Consider the following 22,071-nt stretch of genomic DNA (forward strand, 5'->3'; position numbering starts at 1 on the left):
AAACTTGGAGAGTGGTCAGTTTGGATGAGCTATTGCCAGCAGGAGAGTGAGTTTATGTGTGTGTGTGTGTGTGTGTGTGTTCCCCGGGGGGGGGGGGGGGGGAGGGAGAAAGCCTGGATCTGTGCTGGAAATGACCCACCTTGATTATCATGCACATTGTAGGGAGAGTGGTCACTTTGGATAAGCTATTACCAGCAGGAGATTGAGTTTGTGTGTGTAGTTTTTGGAGGGGGGTGAGGGGGTGAGAGAACCTGGATTTGTGCAGGAAATGACCCACCTTGATTATCATACACATTGTGAAGAGAGTGGTCACTTTGGATGGGCTATTACCAGCAGGAGAGTGAGTTTGTGTGTGGGGGGGCGGAGGGTGAGAAAACCTGGATTTGTGCTGGAAATGGCCCAACTTGATGATCACTTTAGATAAGCTATTACCAGTGTTTCATGGTCTCTGTGCGTATATAATGTCTACTGCATTTTCCACGGTATGCATCTGATGAAGTGAGCTGTAGCTCACGAAAGCTCATGCTCAAATAAATTGGTTTGTCTCTAAGGTGCCACAAGTACTCCTTTTCTTTTATCATGGGTTTATTATCTTTAGGGGAAAGCCTTTTGCATATGCTTTTAGATCTTTCTTATCTATTGTTCCTACCCTCTAAGAAGGCAGACATCATTTCATGGGAGAAAAATAGACAAAGATATCCCAAATTGTTGGGAATAAAAACCAAAGCAAAATGTTTATTCAATCGCTATGAAACTGTATTATGTATGACACACAGTCCTCTAGAAGAAATGGCAAAATCTTTTTCAATAATTAAATAGAACAACCCTATACAGGATACTACCCTTTTTCAATGAAGTTATCTTTTCTTCTGTTACAGAAGGACTTCAGTGAATTTTTCTTCCCATAAAGATGTGATTTTTATAATATATGGAATAGATGATGTAAACTTGTAATTCACTGCAACCAGTAAGTTTGTAAATTGAATAGTAAACATGTCATTCTTTGCTCAGAATAAAAAGATCACCTTTCCCTTGTTAGCACACTAAGTGTCTTGTTTTGGTGTCAGCATGCACAAAATATAAAGCTCAGACTGCAGCTGATTTTAAAAAAATAATATAAATGTAATGCACAAACCATCATTATGAAACACACACACAAAGGAAAACAAAAAACCAACAGAAACTTGGAAAAAACTAAATTATCTTGAATCCCACAGTGCACTGAACTCCCCACTACTTTCCAACCATTCCATGTGTTAAGGTCTTAGCTCGTAGTGACAGGGAATCTGACCACATCATGAAACCAGAAGCTTGAACAAATTGGGGGACTGGTTGAAACTTTTATTTTGGCACTAGATGGTTCAATGCACTGGTAAACAGACTTTACAGGCTTTCATACCTTAGTGTAGAGTCAACTTGAAAATCAAAGATAATGCCAGGTTTTTAAACCTTGGCCTCCTTTATTCAACTTGTAGATGCAAATAACAGTAAACAAAATTTTGCATAACCAATGAGGTTTAATATCTAACTACTTGATGCGCAGGGTTAATCAAATAGTTATATATCTACACCACACATTGATAGTACACAATTACCATCACAATTATTTGTGTATCAGAAACTATGGAGGTGAAATGGGAAGTTAATTTGATCTCACTTGAAAATCGAGGCCCATACTGTAACATAAAAAAGGCAAGACTGTATTCTAGGACACATCTATACTGTAAAATATTAAAGGGCAAAGAATGTATCTTACTCTGAGTTTGTAAAACACCTGTAATTTATGGTGTTATATAAATGATTTTTAACAATGATAAAGCAGTTGTGGGAAAGCAAATGAAATAGTAGATTATAGAGTGGAAGAAGAAATTTTAAAATAAAGGAGAAATGAATTCAGAGGACAGGAAAGGAAACTAACTAATAAAGGAGGAAAGACATGAAGAAGAGTAAAGGACTACTAATATGAGAGGATGTATTTTCCATATCCTCTTGGTGGTCAACAAGAGAAAGAAATTACCTTGATATTAAGGCATTTTTGTTATTTCCAGTATTGTAGTGAAGGGAATTTTAGCAGTTTTTAAAGACAACACTGTTCGTGGCCAAAAGAGAAAACATAACTTCCACTACTTTGTGCTGTGAGCAAACGGCATATCCCTCATTCCCATCACCTACAACTAGGAGTGTATGTGGTCCACTGTCTATCATTTGATTGCGTGCCCACAATAGGTCAGTGAACGGCGAGTTCCTTTTACATAGGTTAAGCCTTTCAGTGGCAGTGGTGCGGTACCTAATGCATACCTGTGATGCAATGTTTGGGTTCTGGGGAACTTTGCAACTTCTTCCCCCTTCCTGAAGCACACAGTCTTCAATAACAACTGTCAACACTTGTGATTAAAAAGAAAAGGAGTACTTGTGGCACCTTAGAGACTAACCAATTTATTTGAGCATGAGCTTTCGTGAGCTACAGCTCACTTCATCAGTGAGCTGTAGCTCACGAAAGCTCATGCTCAAATAAATTGGTTAGTCTCTAAGGTGCCACAAGTACTCCTTTTCTTTTTGCGAATACAGACTAACACGGCTGTTCCTCTGAAACTTGTGATTAAGATAAAAGAGCACAAGAGAAAACACAAAGGAGAAATTTACAGCAGAAGCTATATTCACTGCAAGGTGAAGGCTGGTGTTCTTAAGGGAGGGGGAAGGGGGGGCAGCCATGAGGTTAATGCAAATACTGCCAGCTAAAGCCGATTGGCAGCCTCTCAGCAGCTGGGGGAATAAAAGAGCTGGAAAGCAGAAGGGTGGGGCAGCTGCCAGAGGAGCAAGCAGGCAGGAGAAGAGAATTCCTGCCAGCAAGTTGCTGAGAAGCTGCTCAGAGACAGTGCCCTGGACAAACAGGCTGAAAAGCCTACCGAAACCAGGGGAGCTAGGAAGGAATTCATGGCACAGCAGGAGTTGTTGAATCCCAATTCTGCCTATCTGTCTTAAGAGCCCTGAGTGTAACCCAGTGGAGTTGGCAGCCTTGGGTTCCCCTACCAACGCTTGAGAGACTTAAGAACTGAAAGGGTTTCGGGGGGGAGGAGGGGAAAGAGTATTGAACCCAGGCTAGGAATGTTGTCTGGCCTGTGAAGGACATACCTGGAGTTTTAAGCTGAAAGCAACAGCTGTCTGTCCATAAAGAAATTTTGCAATCTTCTTAAAACAACATTTAGGGTGAGAAATTATTATTTGTAGCCAATTTCTTTAGTGTATTGAGCCTAGTTTGCGTGTTTGTTTTATCTGCTCAGTAACCTGCTTTGTTCTGTTTGCTATCCATTATAATCACTCAAAATCTACCTTTTGTAGTTAATAAGCTTGTTTTTTGTTTGTTCTACAACCAGTTTGTATCATTCATAACGGGGGGGGAGGGGCGGGAGCGGCAAAAAGTTGTGCATATCTTCCTCTACATCGGGGGAAGGAGTGAATTTCATGCGCTTACATTGTATAGATCTCCATACAGCACAAGACAATATCATTTTGGGTTTACACTCCAGAGGGTGTGTATACTTGAGTGCTGGGCAATCCTCGATCCGAGTCTTCCCACAGAGAGCTGATCTCAGTGTCTGTGTGTCCTTTTGAAGCTGGGTGTGGCCTGATCTGTGTGCGTGCTAAAGGAGGCTTGAGCCCTGGCACAGCAGGACAGGGAGAGGGAGCCCTGGCTGGTGGAACAGGCAGGCTCAGTGGGACCCCAGGACATCAGGTGGCACCCTGGAAGGGGGGGCAACCCACCACACAGATGTCTAGCTATAGCAAAAGGATCAGTTAGGATGTATAGAAGATTTTGTACGTGGTTATGAGGTATGTGATGAGATGTGGCATAATTATGATCTTTGGGTAAACTAATTTTTTGATCCAAAATTCCTTTACTTTTGTGGATTTGACTACAAATCTTCTGTTTGGGATAGTACTCAGTTATGCAGATGCATAACCTTTATTTAAACAAAAACTAAACCCAACCAAACAAAACGAGAGTTTTCTACAGCAATAGCCCCATATGATTTTTTACTTTACTGCTGTTATAAACTGAGGTGTTTGGGGCCACTGCTGCATAATACAACAGTTTGGGCGAGGAGGAGGGTGTGTTTTGTTTTTAACAGGGAAGGAAGAACATTCAAAATAAAACATGACTTACTGATTTGAAAACATCCAGTGAGTCATACAAGCAGACTCAATATGCTTTCCACCGACACAAAACCACATAAAAAATACAGAGATATCAATTATGTTCAGAAAATGTGTCATGAAATTCAGTCAAAAAATCAGTCCGCACAGAGATCCCATTCATTCCATTCTGCCTTCAGTGAGAACATTCTGTAGATGTTTTTCAGTAGGACATCATTAGTTTATTTACTTTAGCTTTTACCTTAACTTCTTTAGGCATAACTGTTCTTGGCTTTTTTTTTTTTTTGACCTAACAAGTATTTTGTTTTTATTCTCTTTTTCCTGCTAGGCAGCCCTAGCATCTAAACATGAGCTGTCTCTCAATCATTGATTCAACCAATTGAGTATGCCATGGGAGCTCTCGTAACCCTCTGATAGAGACTCAGGGTATTACGATGATACTTGTGGATTCAGAGGGATTGCTTCACCAACCCCTTTGGGTTGTTATTTCCACACCTTTTGTTTTTAATGGGTTTACCTTCTCCCAGCCCACACTTTGTGAAACAGCTGCAATGTGTAGTTCTGAAGATGCTTCAGCAGAATAATTTGATATGAAAGCCTTGTTATATCTGGTGCATAGTAAGTACATTATGAAATACCAAACTATTGAAGTTAGGAAATAGATTTTGAGTGAGGCTATCAAGGTTTCATGTCAAAGGATTTTTTTTTCTTTTCACACACAACATTTACAGTGCATATTTTCTGTGTTGTAATTTTTATTTATACTCCATTTTGAAAACACAGCCTTCTATAATCTGGAGATGTAGTTCTGAGGATAATGAAAACTAATGTTTTAATGATAATTCTACATAAACTCCTCTCATTTTGACCCCTCTCTGCTTTAGTCCCATTTAAAGCATCAGGATGGCGCATGGAGTAAAGCACAGAATGTGGGTAACAGTGGCAGAATTTGGCCCTCACAGTTTTGCCTTCTTCACAGGCTACTGGAGATTTCTTAGGGCTACAATTAGACAGACATAGGTAGGCATCTGAACCACTAGTTCCTTTGTTTTTAGCACAACATTTTTAATTCCATGGAAGAGATGGAATATACAACAGAGGGTTAGATGTACAAACTGATGGTTTCCAAACTGGCGATGATGCCTCCCAGCTTTGCCTTAATCAAGACACAATACGGAGACATTGAACAGATTCAAGTGGGGGATGAGACTTGCCCTTCTGGCTTCAGAACCCACATGCTGTGTTGGCAGAGCCTGTTGGAACACTGAGAAGTGAATAGTGTTGACTAAGACAAACACTTTTGACCAAATAAAGATTTGCTGCAAGGCTTTGTGTGGAAGACAGATGGTATCTAGCTCTGTTCAAATTTACATAAAAACAGCCATACTGGGTCAGACCAAAGGTCCATCTAGCCGCGTATCCTGTCTTCCGACAGAGGGAATGAACAGAGCAGGTAATCATCAAGTGATCCATCCCCTGTTCCCCATTCCCAGCCTCTGGTAAACAGACGGTAGGGACACTGTCCCTGTCCATCCTGGCTAATAGTCATTGTTGGACCTATCCTCCATGAACTTATCTAGTTCTTTTTTTTTCACACTCTGGAAGAACTATGTTAACAGTAGGGGAACTTTTTAAATTATGTCCATGCTCAGTCCTGTCTCCCAAAAATAGAAATAACCCGTTGCTGAGTTGAAATTTGCTGATGGCTTGAAAGTCACGGCACCTTAAAAAGACACCATAATTTTTTAACTGGTTCAGTTTTAGCAGCAGATTTTTATTTCTCTATCCTGTTCCTTGGAAAACATCTAATGCTGCTGAGGATTCTAAACTAATAAAGTATCAGATGGGTAGCCGTGTTAGTCTGGATCTGTAAAAGCGGCAAGGAGTCCTGTGGCACCTTATAGACTAACAGACGTATTGGAGCATAAGCTTTCGTGGGTGAATACCCACTTCGTCGGATGCATGTAGTGGAAATTTCCAGAGGCAGGTATAAATATGCAAGCAAGAATCAGGCTAGGGATAACGAGGTTAGTTCAATCAAGGAAGATGAGGCCCTCTTCTAGCAGTTGAGGTGTGAACACCAAGGGAGGAGAAACTGCTTTTGTAGTTGGCTAGCCATTCACAGTATTTTACACTAATCAAATCCTTCTTGTTTAACACATAGGACTCCACTTTCAATACAATTTGGGATTTTGCTGTGGAATGGGACAACAGTACACAACTGTTTTGGTTCTGTTTTATTTCACTTAACAAACCTTTCAAGAGGTTAAGAATGTGTACACGCTTCTGGTGAAATCCTGATGAGACTGAAGTCAATGGTAAACTTCCCATTGACTTCAACTGGGCCAGGATTTCACCCTTTATGTAAACCGTGTTGTGTAACCCTGCTGTGCACTACTTCCACTATAAGTACTATGGTGCATATACGGGGAGTTTATTGGACCAGTATACAAATTATATAGAAGAGGTCACCTTAACAATTTCACATCTGTGGTCAAATTTGACAGCGGTTTAACAGAGCATGACAACCTAAAAGCTTAAGTGAAAAAGTAAACTTGACTAGTTTATACAACTGAAAGTGAAGAGGGAGGAAGGAACTGTATCACAAATATTAATTGGCTGTGAAGACAATAATGGAATCATAGAATCATAGAATATCAGGGTTGGAAGGGACCCCAGAAGGTCATCTAGTCCAACCCCCTGCTCAAAGCAGGACCAATTCCCAGTTAAATCATCCCAGCCAGGGCTTTGTCAAGCCTGACCTTAAAAACCTCTAAGGAAGGAGATTCTACCACCTCCCTAGGTAACGCATTCCAGTGTTTCACCACCCTCTTAGTGAAAAAGTTTTTCCTAATATCCAACCTAAACCTCCCCCACTGCAACTTGAGACCATTACTCCTCGTTCTGTCATCTGCTACCATTGAGAACAGTCTAGAGCCATCCTCTTTGGAACCCCCTTTCAGGTAGTTGAAAGCAGCTATCAAATCCCCCCTCCTTCTTCTCTTCTGCAGGCTAAACAATCCCAGCTCCCTCAGCCTCTCCTCATAACTCATGTGTTCCAGACCCCTAATCATTTTTGTTGCCCTTCGCTGGACTCTCTCCAATTTATCCACATCCTTCTTGTAGTGTGGGGCCCAAAACTGGACACAGTACTCCAGATGAGGCCTCACCAATGTCGAATAGAGGGGAACGATCACGTCCCTCGATCTGCTCGCTATGCCCCTACTTATACATCCCAAAATGCCATTGGCCTTCTTGGCAACAAGGGCACACTGCTGACTCATATCCAGCTTCTCGTCCACTGTCACCCCTAGGTGAAGTACATTGATCACATGGGAAAAATAGTTTATAGGATTTGATTGTCTGAAACCAAAAGCAATATGTAAAAGAGAGGGCGCTATTATCTTCCTAGAAGATAATTCCCTTGGAATCAGTCAATATGTTTTGTAATTTTTATATGCATTTCCCAAAATTAATTTCACTCACTTAATACAATATTTTCAATGGCTGTCTTGTTCTCCCCACTGTCTGCTCAACCAGGGAACAACATTTACAGAACAATAAAACACAATGAGTCAACTAAGTAATGTTAGCAAAGGCTAACAAAAAAAAAACCTCTCCATCAAACTTGGACTCAAAAACCTTAACTGTTCCACTGCAAAACCAAAACAATAGAAACAAACAAAACATAGGATGAACAGAAAGTCTTTTTGGAAATGCTCTGAACATCTCAGGATCTTTCAAATCAATGAAGGGGGAGGAGATTCCATAACTTAAGTCCATGCACCCAGAAAACCATGCACCCAAGCCCCAACACAATGCAGGGACTATTGAGGGTCCCACATGATCTTGATAGTCAGGAAATGGCATGGAGAAAGCTAGAACCTCTAAAAACTTATCTTCCTTTTGAGACATTGTCAACATCACTGCTGTCATTTGAGGAGTTAAAAGATGGATTAAAAGATTATTAAAAAATAATTCTAGTTATGGTAGATATAGAACACAGACAGAATTAGTATAGCAGAGGTCAAGTCATTGCGTATAAATGTAGATCTCTCAGCTAAAATATGGCTGCAGGTCGCCTCTTTCCAGGATGACCTCCTCAATGTTATACAGATATTATATCTATCTGTATATTTTATTTGTGTGTGTGTGTCTGTGTGTGTGTGTATCCCCAACACTTCCCATTTTAAACCTTGTTTTTGGTTGCTTATGATTTTGCCAAATTGTATTCATTTGGGTTGAATTTTTGCAAGCTGTGTATCTACTTCAGGCTGACTTTTTTTTCCTCTGAAAGTCTGATTTTTTTGTCCTGTGGGTAAGAAGAGTATGAGATCATGTAATTAAAAATAGTATCTTAATGCATACACACAAGGGGGGCTGAATTAAGGTTGCACAGGCAACTAATTCTAGCATTTCCTCAATTTTGAGTGCAACCTGTGCAACCTTAACATTATTTTAATATAGTTTTGTGTGTGTAATATAAATGTGGAGTCTGACTATTCACTCTAATCTCTTATTGCTGAAAGCATAAGAGAATGTGCTAATCATGCAGTTTTGATTAGCTGTGCTTCAGTCATCCTGCCAAGTGGTTTACAGAATATATTTTGACTGCTGTGTTTGAAACATATTTTAAGAAATCTGGCAGGAGATCTTATGTAACTCAGATAAGAGTATCTCTTTTTAATAAGAAGAATGAAAACGATATCCCTTTGGGATATGCAAATACTGTATCTTAAGCACACAGTTTCTGTCATTGGTTTGGTTACGTTATGCTCCTGAAGTTTTGTGACATCATAGGACTCCCCTCAATGAAAATTGGGATTTTTCATGAAAATAACCTATTTTACAAGCTATTCTTTCTTTACCTCTTTCATAGGTCAGTCCTGTTCATTTGCAACTTAAATACAGACCTAGAGTCCTTTAATCTAAAATTAAATCAGGAATTTGTACAGAAATATTCATGTTTACTTCACATTAAGGATTATTTCGTATACTGATGCTGTGTTCAGTGTGTCCTACTAATTAAAAAGGGAGAAAGAATGCACTTCACTCTAGCTATGACCTACTTTTTGTGTCTTTCCCTACAATCAGAAATGGAAAGCTGAAGTTATGATACATTATTTACCAGAAAGAGCCAGTATTTGAAACTGCAGGGAGAAGTAAGAACAGTCTTGGAAAATCTCACACTGTTTCTTGCGGTCCTATAGCATTCCAGTAGGTACTTAGAATGGAAGGGTAAAGATAGAAGAAAGCAGACAGACTATACTACTTTTTATACCAGAAAATATTTTTTCTGGTAGAGAGGAATAAACTATGTGCCACTAAAAAGGGATATCCTCAAGAGAAGCATTTCAGAAGTATGACAGTAACAAGTAAAATTCATTACTAATTCAAGTGGTAATAAAAAAATGATGGTAATCATGGAAAGGTCCTTACCATTGTCCCGACACCACCTCTGGAAGAGAAACTAAAGGCGACAACTTTATTATCAGAGAAATACTGTTTCAAAATGGAAAAAACTGACAATTTTCCATGTAAATAAAGACACCGTGTAACTAGGTGGTATCTTTGCAGCTTTCCATTTAACAGCAGGGTGGGACTACTTCAAGAGCAGAAACATTTGTGTGGGCATCTACAGAAAAACATGTCTCTGCTTTGCTTTGTTTGGTTAAATTGGGAAGTACCCTAGGAGACGTCCAATGACTGGTTTTACACTTTGGTTGTGTTCTACACAGACAGGAAAGCTCTCCTGAAGTCTGTGCAGAAGTTAATTATCCAGCCGAGCATGACTATTTGAGAGCCATCTAATTCTTGCCAAGATTGAAGAGATCCTGAGTCCAGAGCAGATGTAAGGCTCCGAATACCATTGCTTGTGTTGTCCTAGACCAATCAGTCACACACTCTTTCTGAAAGTGGACTTAGACAAAACAACTTGGGAGTTTTTGTTTTTTTAATAACACCTCCTGGCAGTAGCTTGCCTGGAGTGGGCAAGGGCCTGAATGCAGGGAACTGTCAGTGCTGTTTAAACCCTTGTTCAAATCAAGTGTGATGTAAATAAGGTCTTGGTCCTGCAATTGTATCTAGCCATGTTGAGGTAATGGGGCTGTGTGTGGGTGCAAGGGTGCATCTGAGTAGCTCCAATGGTAGGAGAGGGACCTTTAGGTAGGACTGACCTCATCTACTGAGGGGAAAACCACCACCACCAAAAAACAACAATGGAAAAGATATCAGGTACATTGTTTGAGTACACGTGGCCAACTAAGAGGCCTGCTTGATACCCAATTCACATATGAGCATTGGATATTTGCAAATGTAAGTTAGGTGAATCAAGTGTACATGCATAATTGAGGGCATCTAACTTTGAAAATCTGGCCATAATTTCCCATCAGTAATTTTTAATGTTATAATACCCTTGAATGTCCACTGTTGTTTTTGAATGCTGGAGTTCAGATTAATAGTCCAAGGTTTTAAAGACCTGACATCCACTTCATATAGGAAAGCACACAACAAATAAAATATTAAAATTATATTAAAAGTTTAGCACAAACCTTGAAAATTGGAACTCAGAGTTAAGCATTCCCCTCCCAACAGGAACATATACTGACGCAGTGAGTGAGCACTGCAGGACATGATATAGAAATGAGAATCACACATTATTGTCATTGTGCACATTTCAGAGTGAATAAGACATACCTTTCAATTTCTTTCCCCCATGCCCATCTCAAGTGGCATGACCTTTATACTTCTGTAACATGCCTTTGTGTGCATGTTACTGTTTTTGATATATTTACGTTTAGGGAAATATTACAAGACTTATTAATGACCAAATCCAGACCAAATGCTTTTCTCTTTTCAAGTGGTGGTACTGAGGCTCTGCGCCTCCTAGATCTGCCAGATCTCAGAAAGAACTGATGATTGTATATAATGTTTCCCACTAATGAATGCATGCAAAGAAAGTTGTTAACAGGAGTCACAATTAGGTCACCCAAGATTTAAGATCAAGAGACTTAATCATACCATTTACCATTAGACTTCATTGGTATTCACAGGAAGGCACATTAATAAACCCTCCTACATGAGGGTTTAAAACAGTTCCATGCCCATTTTACAGTGCTCATAAAGTATTACTGCACAAGGATCAAATGCACTAGTTTAGACACCCAGATTCATGCACATAATATGATACAAAACTTAAAAATTACGTACAGTTTATAATGGAAAATGATTACCTCTTAGAAGAAGGGAAGGCTGGGGGAACCAGTAAGGTTTAGGTTAGGATTTTAGTTTAAACAAGGTCATTAGGCTCTGATAAAAATCATAACCCCAGGTTAAAGTTGCAGCAGTAAGGAAGGTTCACTAGAAGCAGCAGACAGACTTCCGAGTCAGTCACTGTGCTTTTTATAGGTTTATGAATTACAGCTTATTTCTACCTAAGGCTGCGATCCTAAGCTTCTTCACAGCCTTAAATAAGCTGTATGATTCATGTTTCAAAGGCTGATTTTTCAGGCACAAATATAAGATGAAATAGGTTTTTTAAAATGATTTTGAGCAAGCTGTGAGGTTTGTGTTTTCACAGACAATTTTAAGGCATCAGAATTAGAATTAAATTCAGCTCCACAAGATCATCCATAAAGCCATAAAACAACAAACAGTGACTGAGGTGGGATGTAGTGCTGAGAGAATCGGAGAGGGAATCTATCACTGATAAGGGGTTTAAATATCAGGATTGGGGAATATAAAACAGAACAGGGAGGGAGTGACTGGATAACATTATTGTTTTTGTTAGAAGAGATGCTGAAAATACATCAGTGTGTGGATGGAGGAAAACTCTTGGAGAAACAAAAGATGGTTTGTTTCTTTGATTAACTCCTTTTGAACATCCTTTAACTTTTCATACAACTTTACCCTGAGCCAAGCCAGGTCAGGCAGCACTATACTTGGGCAACATAAAAAAATTCTAGAAATATGAAATCATGAATATTCAAGATGGTATATAGGAATACAAAATCATTGCTAATAGAGACAACTGAAAGAAAGGCATAATAGCTTTGCAAACTTTAGCTCCAGGTGGCATAGTAGAAAAAGCTTTCAGAAGTCTAACTGATGTGTTATATACATCAATGGAAAAAAATCACTCAATGTGTGCTAAATGTGAAGTCCTTTACTTTCCATTGCAGCCAGTTATTATAGCATTGATGAGTTGGAGAGATCTCAATTAAATAATGCAGACCTCATAAACATTAACTTCCAATCAGCATACAGATTAGCACACAAGAGGACATGGATAATAGGTTGAAGAGACAATTGTTTAAATCATTAACTGGTGGCCAATGCCTTATTCAGCTCTTTAGTACAGAACGGATCAGACACACAACCCTGCTTAATGATTATAATTATTTATCATTTATACAGTGAGAGTACCCTTGGCCTGATCAGCTGCAGAGTTTCATTATGTTAGGTACTATACTAACTAACCAGATCAGAAAGCCTCTGCCCTCAATTTAGAATCTAAAAGTAACCAAAGTAGACAAAGGGGCTGAAAGGGATACACCAAATGGATAAATTATCAAGGTGAATTATCATTGGCATGTCTTGTTTGATTTTAAGTATTTGTATTATGAGATAGAGGTTTAAAAATGTGTTAGCTAAAGTGTTTAAGAATGACCTATTTTTCCTAGTTTGGGCATGGCCAAATATCTCCAAATTTACCATCCCCAACCTTGCTTTATCATCAACGTTTGATCAGAGCACCTTTTCTTACATCCTCCCAATAAACCAGAAAGCATCACTGCTTTATGTCTAGGAGGAGTATCCTTGACTTGAGGACTGTCTGTCATGGGCCAGGACATTGCCAGTTTGGCAGAAAGGGCTTACTGGAGTTAATAGGTATAAGTGAGGCTCATGGTACAAATGCTGGATTGGATAGCTAACAAAGAATTTGTAATACCCTGGCACACATTCATTAAATGGACACTGTGTTCCCAGTGGGAATTTGTTACACAGATATTCTTGAATCACATCCACTGATGGATAGTGTCACACCCCCTCTGGCTTACTTGCAGCATAGGGAGAGTATTTAATTAGGACTGCTTCAAGTTTACTTAGCTCCCCGCTGGCGTTACTGCAGTCTTCCTGGATTTTTGCTACTGTGGGATGGCTTTCAAATTCTAGAATTTCTAATTGTCTTCCAGTTTTAGTGATATAGGTCTGTCTATATACCGGTATATTGTAATTTTAATTGAAATGCAATCATATCAGAAAAGTGGTTTTGACACAATGACATTAAGAGTTACATGCTGAAATTCACTCAGTGACATCCATGTCAAGGTTGCCTTCTCTGCAGTCTCAGCCTGGCACCTGAAGTTAAACTAGTCTCTTTTACCTTTTATGTCATCTCCAGTAGTGAAAGTTTGCCATTTGAATTTCATTGACCATTTACTTTGTTATGTGAATGACAACAGAATTCACCACTTTCTTTCCCAGCCATAGTGACCCTTCAGTACTAACAGTGGTGAAAACCTCTAAGCAAATAAGACTCAGAAAATTAAGAAATCCAATTTGATGAGTAAGAAGCTGTCATTTCTGACCATAAACGTATGATGGCTTCAACACTGTTTTTACTAACTCCACCCACATTTATTCTTTCATTCAATCAAGTCATTCATTCAGTGTTCTTTATGTTGTTACTTTAGACAATGTTGCTTCAAATGTAATTTTAGTAGACATGGAAAATGTCTATTTGCCATGTGGGGACTTTCATAACTTCTTTCAATTCGTGAAGTTCACTTACAGCTTGTGGTAAAGCTCAGTCTGGTTACAAAAAACAAATCCCACTCCCCAAAACACCTCCAATGCACCTGACTGTGAATCAATTTTCAGCATGTGGGATGGAAAAGTAACCACTCATTTTTTCTTAGTTTCTTTTGTGGTATTTTTCATATTCAGTTATGTTTGGATAGAACAATGGCAATACAACATTCTTCATACTGCCTTGCATCAATCTATCATAATAATGCTTGGACATCAGGAATTTAACTTAAGATGCCTGTACTATACTATGAATATAGTATCTTCCAGCCACTTATTTGTTATTGTATTGGTTGGTATATCACTACAAGGGTTAAATTCAGGCAGGAGCTGACTGGTACGTAGACATGACAGCACATATCCAGGAAGGCACACAAACACCTCTGATAGCGACCCTCAACCAGAGTGATTACTACATTTTTTTACGTTGATTGGATAGAAAAAAACGATCCTAGTAGTTCTAAAATTGTGATGCAATAATAAAATAATTTGGAAAAAAAAATCACATGAAAGAATAGGTGTTGCTGGAAAATAAGTGGGAAGAGGCCATTTTACTCAGTAATCAGACAAAACCACACATATGAAGGATTTGTGAGCCTGCCTCCCTTAGATTTTGAGAGTTCCCTGCCCTCTTTCCTCAATTCAGAGAAGGAAGTTTAATAAAAAGAAACAAAAAACTTCCTTTTTGGTTCTCATGGCCCTATTTCTTCCCGAGAAGACTGCCCTCCAGTGATGTACAACTCATATCAATCTTTCAGCTTTGGCAACTGGCTCCATTGAGACATTACAACTCTAATGACAAAACAGAGCATCTTCACACCTCCTAAATCTCCATGTTAACATTAGTGCAGTCACCTTACATCAGCAAGACAAATACCAAGGAAGAAGTATTTTGCCCGTACAAAAATAATTAAAAAGTATTCCTCACAGAATACAACATAGTGAGCAGGATTATCCTAACTGCTTTTTTCATAATTTTGATGCATTCCAACTGTCTGGTGTGACTGAAAGATCATATTGTTAAAACCAAGTAATAGCTTATAGCAAAAAATTAAACAAAATTTAAAAAGAAACATCCGATTAAGTTCATGAAACACATACTATGAATGGAATATTTGTTTATATTTATACAGAATGTTCTGTAAACCTTGTCAGAACTGCTGCTGCTTGGTACCTGTCTTATGGCCACAAAAACAAGGTGGTGGTATTTTCTACTTCTAAAAATTAAAAACAAAACAAAAAAAAATTAAAGGAAATAAAAAGAAATATACATCTTCTTACACAGCCAGTACTACAAAGTTGCCTCTCAACTCTTATTAATATAGTTTTAGCAAGGAAACACCCAATATAGGGCATGACAAAGCTAGCTTTCCCATTGTTTGGCCATATTCTTAAAAATACTTGCTGTATGTGTATACATTTTAACACCAGCTTGCACAAGTATTAGAACCTATCAATTGTGCATGCACATATTGGTACTGAAAAAGCATCTGCAGATGCATTTGCACAGATAAAGTTCAAATGCAACACAGACTGAAATACGTAAGACAATCTGGCACTTCCATTAAAGGAAAAAAACGAAATAAAGAGGGAGCAACTTGGGTATAGGAACTCCGTTATTTACAGAGCATGCCACAAAACCACAACAAATAATATTCTACAATGCTTTAACTCTTCTGACATTTGCTCTTGATCTTGACATTAATTTTTATCTGAAAACAGGCATAGCACAGACACTGAAAAAAAGAATATCTCAGCATCTCAAACAATCTGGCAAATGGGAAAGGTTTGTGTGACATTTGACCTTTATAAGTACTAGGGCTTCATTTTCTACATTAAAAAAAAGGACCCAGGTGTCAGACAGATTCCCGAAAAAAGTATTAATTGCCAAATCCAAATAAATTATATTTGAAAAATCATCCATACTGTAATGGTACTTCATAATAAGATATACAATATTAACCAACACAATCAATAGTAAATTAGCTGAGATGAATATGTTCCTCTCTGGAACCCAAAAACTGCAGTCCATCTTTCAAGAGAACCTTTTGTTGTGACATGAGAAAGAGTCTGCTTATTGTACAGTAGGGAAGAACATTTTGCATATTGTTGCACTTACCCTTAGTTGTTCTCTTTCACAACTCATCTGTTGTCTCGAAATCTACAATGAGAAAAAAATATACAGATTGAAACATAGCATACCTCTTTTGAAAAGCACAGGCAGGTCTACAAACTTAAAAAGAATAAATACAATAAATTCTGTCTTCAGCATTAATGAAATATTCCAGATAAACAACATAGGATCCAGTCCTTTTGTAATAGCAATTAAGTACACCACACCTTCCTCCTACCTCTCCCAGCCCCCGCATGCACCACCTGGCCTGTGGTTAGGAAAATAATAAGGTAAAATTTATAAGGACGTTTTATTGCATTGTGGATTTGGGGGACATATTTGTGTCAAGAAGAAAGTCTCGTTTTCTCATTTACTGTTCTTTGATTACATAAGGCAAAGTACATAGCTACCACAATACACCACTGTAGTTCTACTGGGTGTAAACAATAACTCACATTCATGCATTGATCCGGACACAGCAGCAAAATGAGGACAGACACATGGATGGATTTTAAATGACAAAGCAACTTCCATTAAACTTAAACACATGGGAGGGGAGCTACCTGCCCATCACCCATACTCTTCTATACAAGGCATTTAAGAGATTACTGTATGGGGGTTACAGGTCTCCTATCATATAACATGTAACTAGTTGAGGTATGCTCTCCTCAGCCTACCCCCCAGGACTCAGCTCTTTCAGAGTTCTAGCACACTTTCCTCCCCCCCATCCTCCAACAAGGTAAAGAAGGGTGGGGGACCTTGGCCCCCTGAGTGCCACAATGTCTGACCCTATCCCATGAACACTGTTCCCTCTAAGCTGTGCGCGTGTGCGTGCGACACACAGATCCTAAACCCCGTGCACACGGCGAAACACCACGGGCACAAAAATTTGCACAGAAGCACAAAAATTTGCACAGAAATTTTTTGCACACATGGCCTGTCAAAATTTAAAGGGCTCATGAGCCATGAGCCCCAGGGCAATCAGCAAAATTCCAGGTCTTTTACCTCTCGGAATTGTTCGTTTTCTCCTTTTAACTGTATTGGAAACCAGCTGCAAGTTGTGACAAATTAACAGCTCAACCAAGTACATCAGTTAGGTACTAGCACATTTCTTCTTAACTTACTGTGGCTTGAAGATGCTGCAAGGAAAGCAAAAAACTCCCTGGGCCTCTGCTAACTGGCCCTATGGGAGCAAAAAATTCCTTCTTGATGCCCAAATGTACAATCAGCTAGACCTGCAGCATCTGCCAGGCTGGATTCCCATTCCCAGTTTTGAGTGAGCAGGGTGGGGTGCTTGAACAGAGCTGAAAAAGGATCTACTTGGCCCTTGCTCCAGGTTAAATCCTTAAGCAGGAGGATGCTGACTCATCAGCACCCCTTTCCCCACAATTGTTGCCAGAGACTCCAAGTCGGGGGATAAGGGAGGAGCTTCCCGTTGTCCCTCAGCAAGACTCTCTCTCCCTTGCTGCTGGGGCTGTCCCCCTTCATCATCAGCCCCATCAATTCCCTCCTCCACCCCCGCCACATTGAGGCATGTAGGTGACATATCTCACCACAGTACATCTCCAATGACTGTAATTACCTTTCATTACAATTGCACTTGGGGTGCACACAAAGTAATGGTACAACACAGACATAACTAGCAACAGGGTGAACTCCAAAGGAAGTGGAGGTAAGCTCCAGTTCAAGGAAGCATCAGAAATTCAGAAGCTTTATTTGAAGGGTATCTGAACTATCCAAACATCTTTGATATACAAAATTTAGATGGATGTTTCACCCGGACAAACTATCTTCAAAAATTCCTGTACTTCCCTTTTTGAGTCAAGTCAACCACTACAAGAGCAGCCTTACTCTCCTGATATTTTACCATTTCCGCTTTGTCTTAAGTGGACCTGTGAAGTGTAGAAGCATTTTTAAATGTTTTTCCTTAAATTTAAACCAAATAAAATATATTAAAACCTTTTTTAAAAAGTCAGTTGAGTTCAGTGTGAGAGAAGGAGAGACAGGACTTTTCCTGGGTTTAATATAAAAAATGGTTCACACATCCACACTACAACTCCAAGTAGTACATGAGCAAGATAACATTTTCACAGCATACCATACAAATAAAATATTATCATGGGAAGAATTAATCAACAGATTCCTATGATCCCTTCCACATCTGCCAGTGGTGGGAAACTAATCCTAATGGTACTGGAAATGGGTAGAACTGATTCCAATGAATATCCCTCTCCTTCCTGTTCCTCTCCCGTTCCAACAGGCTTCCATGAACCAGCATTAAATTTGAGAGATAGGCCAGTGAGGCATTGGTGAGCGGGCACTCCCTACAAATTTCAGAAATATCAAAGATAAGGTTATTATTGCTGGGTCCCCATTGTGACTCCATGGGAATGTTCAGGCATTGACAGCAAAACTTGTGAGATAACTATGCGACTAGAGGTAAACTGGGTCCATCAGGGCAGAATGGAAAGACTGGGAAGTAGCACTCACCAATTCTATGGGTTTGAAGGATTGTATTGCCTATATCCCTTATTCCCCCCTACACACATTCTGCTAAGGGGAGCATGTAAAAGAAAGTCCACAAGGCTCCTGCCTCCCCCCTTTAGGGTTTTTCTACAGATAGGTGATACAATATGGCATATAGTTATCGAGTTTTTATGGCATGGGCTAAACCATTTGCCGAGTTTGTAAAGATTAGCTAAGAAAATAATTCAGAACTGTTATAAAATTATCCACTTACTGAATATCATTAACTTTGTAAGCATAATCATTGTAGTTTCCTTTTTCCATAATAACTTGCATGACAAATATAATTCACAAGACACTAAATAAAGAAATGTGCAGTAATACATCTTTATGCTACATTCAGAGGTCCAGAGTACATTTGGACACCACTAAGTCAAGCAGGCACTTACGAGACGGTAAAGTCTGAAACAATACATATCAACACAGGGTATTTTATTCCCCTGGCTGCTGCTGACAAAAAAACCTTCTTTCAAATAAAAGCAAAAGTATTTATGAAATTCTAAAATCTTTGTCCTACTTAGCAATGGAAAAAGTCCTAATAAATAAAAAGCATAATGTTCCTTACTTATATGAAAGGTACAACAATAAATCCCCTATGCCAGAAAGAAAATTACACAGCACAAAAAATATCTATGCACATGTTGTTTGTAGTCTCTCTAACATGGCACAAAGAGGAGAAAGGTATTTATCATTGGTCTATCTATAAATTTTCCCCCAAAGAATAAAATTAAGTACAGCTAAAGTGACTATGTCTTGGAAAGTAATTATTCTATTTTTCAAACTTGGTGCTTTTCACACCAGTTATAAATTTAGTTAAAATTATATTAGACTACACTGTAAATATACTTACGCAAGTGCCAAGAGTTTATTTTAGATCTGAATCCACTCTGAGTCTATCTATTAATGTTATTCATAAAATGTAACTAAGTTTCTAAAAAAGTTTGGAGTGAATCTGGGGCCTTGAATTTTTTCGTTTGATTTTTATGGTCTTTTTTTGAATAAATTACAATTTTCACTTAACTGATGCCAGGTAAAATGTTTAGTACTCTTGCTTTTAGACAACGGTCCTATACACATTAACACAAGTGGGTAACTTTACCCATGTGTGTAGTCTCACTGAGTCTATCTAGAACTACGGATGTACATGAAGTTATTTCCACATGTAAGCATTTGCAGAACCCATTTCATAAATAGTCTCCATCGTTACAACAGCTAGTTCTTACATAGTGCTATAGATCTCAAAGCACTTCCCAAAGGAGGTTAGTATCATTATAACTATTTTTACGTGGGGGAAACTGAGTCACATGGAGGGTAAATGATTTGCTCAAAGTCACTCACCAGGCCAGTAGCAGAGCCAGGAGTAGAACTAAGATTTCCTGATTCCCAGACCAGTGCTTTGTCCACTACACCACATTGTCTTCCTTTAGAAAATTTGACTACATAGAGGGATAAAGAGTCCACAAAATGTGTACTAATGCCACCTCTGCAACATTTCTGTGGAAACCTCCCTTTGGCCAACCATCACTAATGTCAGTCTTAGATACCCAATATCCAAGTCACATCTCTAGCAAACACCTTTAAAAATAGGTTTCAGAGGAACAGCCGTGTTAGTCTGTATTCGCAAAAAGAAAAGGAGTACTTGTGGCACCTTAGAGACTAACCAATTTATTTGAGCATGAGCTTTCGTGAGCTCATGTAGCTCACGAAAGCTCATGCTCAAATAAATTGGTTAGTCTCTAAGGTGCCACAAGTACTCCTTTTCTTTTTACCTTTAAAAATAATGTGTTTCTGAGAATTTATATGTTCTCATCAATCAAAAGCAATACAATTTGCATAAACATACATACACAGTAGGTAGTTCAAGGAAAAAGCTTCATGGAGGCATGGAGGAGTTTTCAGGATACTAGTGTGGTGCAATGCTGCTTATTATACTCAGTTGCCCTGCTCACTTGTCCTTTCCCTTGATGCTTTGTCATAACCACCTGTGATCTCTGGTCATATGTTTAGATGGTAAGCTCTTTGGGACAGGGGTTGTATTTTGTTATATGTCTATGTACAGAGCACAACGGAACCCTGATCTCTGATTTGCAGATCCAAGTATTTCTACAATTAAATACTTACTATTAGTATTAATAGTAAGAAGAAAAAGTAGTCACAATATAATATAGTCAACTCATCATCTGCATAGAGTTCAACAGGAAATAAAGGATTTAGAACACTGGCGATAGTTAATTTATAATTAAAAAAAATAACTTGCTATTACTCGATAGCACAGGAGATTTGGAGTGAGATAATCGTCACTTCCCGGTTGGGAACTGTTGCTCCTCTGCTATCCTTCCACCTGCCTTACATACTCTTCCCTGCGCATACATGCTTCAACACAGCACTGGTCTCTGATGAAATGTGTACATCTATGAGGCATTTATAATCCCCTCTCATTTCAACAGTCACACCATCTTATTGTGACTGTAAATGATTGTCCAACATTTAGCTAAAATATAGAGATAATTAAAATTTTACACAGTTATCGACTGTTCTATCTTGCTCATTTGGAATCTTATCCAAGATTGTCAAGAGAAGAAAACACAATTCATCTTTACTCCCCACCCTGACACAGTTAGGAAAAGTAGATGAAATATCTAGGTTGTAGCTTTAATAACATAGAATCATAGAATATCAGGGTTGGAAGGGACCTCAGGAGGTCATCTAGTCCAACCCCCTGCTCAAAGCAGGACCAATTCCCAACTAAATCATCCCAGCCAGGGCTTTGTCAAGCCTGACCTTAAAAACTTCTAAGGAAGGAGATTCCACCACCTCCCTAGGTAACGCATTCCAGTGTTTCATCACCCTCCTAGTGAAAAAGCTTTTCCTAATATCCAACCTAAACCTCCCCCACTGCAACTTGAGACCATTACTCCTCGTTCTGTCATCTGCTACCACTGAGAACAGTCTAGATCCATCCTCTTTGGAACCCCCTTTCAGGTAGCTGAAAGCAGCTATCAAATCCCCACTCATTCTTCTCTTTTGCAGACTAAACAATCCTAGTTCCCTCAGCTTCTCCTCATAAGTCATATGTTCCAGTCCCCTAATCATTTTTGTTGCCCTCCACTGGACGCTTTCCAATTTTTCCACATCCTTCTTGTAGTGTGGGGCCCAAAACTGGATACAGAACTCCAGATGAGGCCTCACCAATGTCGAATAGAGGGGAATGATCACATCCCTCGATCTGCTGGCAATGCCCCTACTTATACATCCCAAAATGCCATTGGCCTTCTTGGCAACAAGGGCACACTGTTGACTCATATCTAGCTTCTTGTCCACTGTAACCCCTAGGCCCTTTTATGCAGAACTGATTGTCAAATTCATCATTAAGAACAGTGTGGTGCCCCCTCCCCAAGTGTCTGATGCTGTGAGAAGACACCTTCTCTATGGACTCCATTCTGCCTCTCACCTCACAGCGCCCCGTT

At 39.1% G+C, this 22,071-nt stretch overlaps 1 protein-coding gene across 31 annotated transcripts in view; it reads right to left on the reverse strand.

The window, feature by feature from the left end:
* Positions 1-22,071, reverse strand: part of RBFOX1 (RNA binding fox-1 homolog 1) — a 2,443,894-nt gene that overhangs the window by 604,243 nt on the left and 1,817,580 nt on the right. For 29 of the 31 annotated variants that reach the window (XM_048868136.2, XM_048868129.2, XM_048868132.2 and 26 more), the window contains one exon: positions 16,085-16,126. The exons of the other annotated variants lie outside the window; for them this stretch is intronic. In XM_048868136.2, the coding sequence (XP_048724093.2) occupies positions 16,085-16,126 (42 nt within the window). The remainder of the gene's footprint in view (positions 1-16,084; positions 16,127-22,071) is intronic. 31 annotated transcript variants of the gene reach the window in all.

Source organism: Caretta caretta, chromosome 10, assembly GCF_965140235.1.
Source record: "Caretta caretta isolate rCarCar2 chromosome 10, rCarCar1.hap1, whole genome shotgun sequence".
NCBI classification, from domain to species: Eukaryota; Metazoa; Chordata; order Testudines; family Cheloniidae; genus Caretta; species Caretta caretta.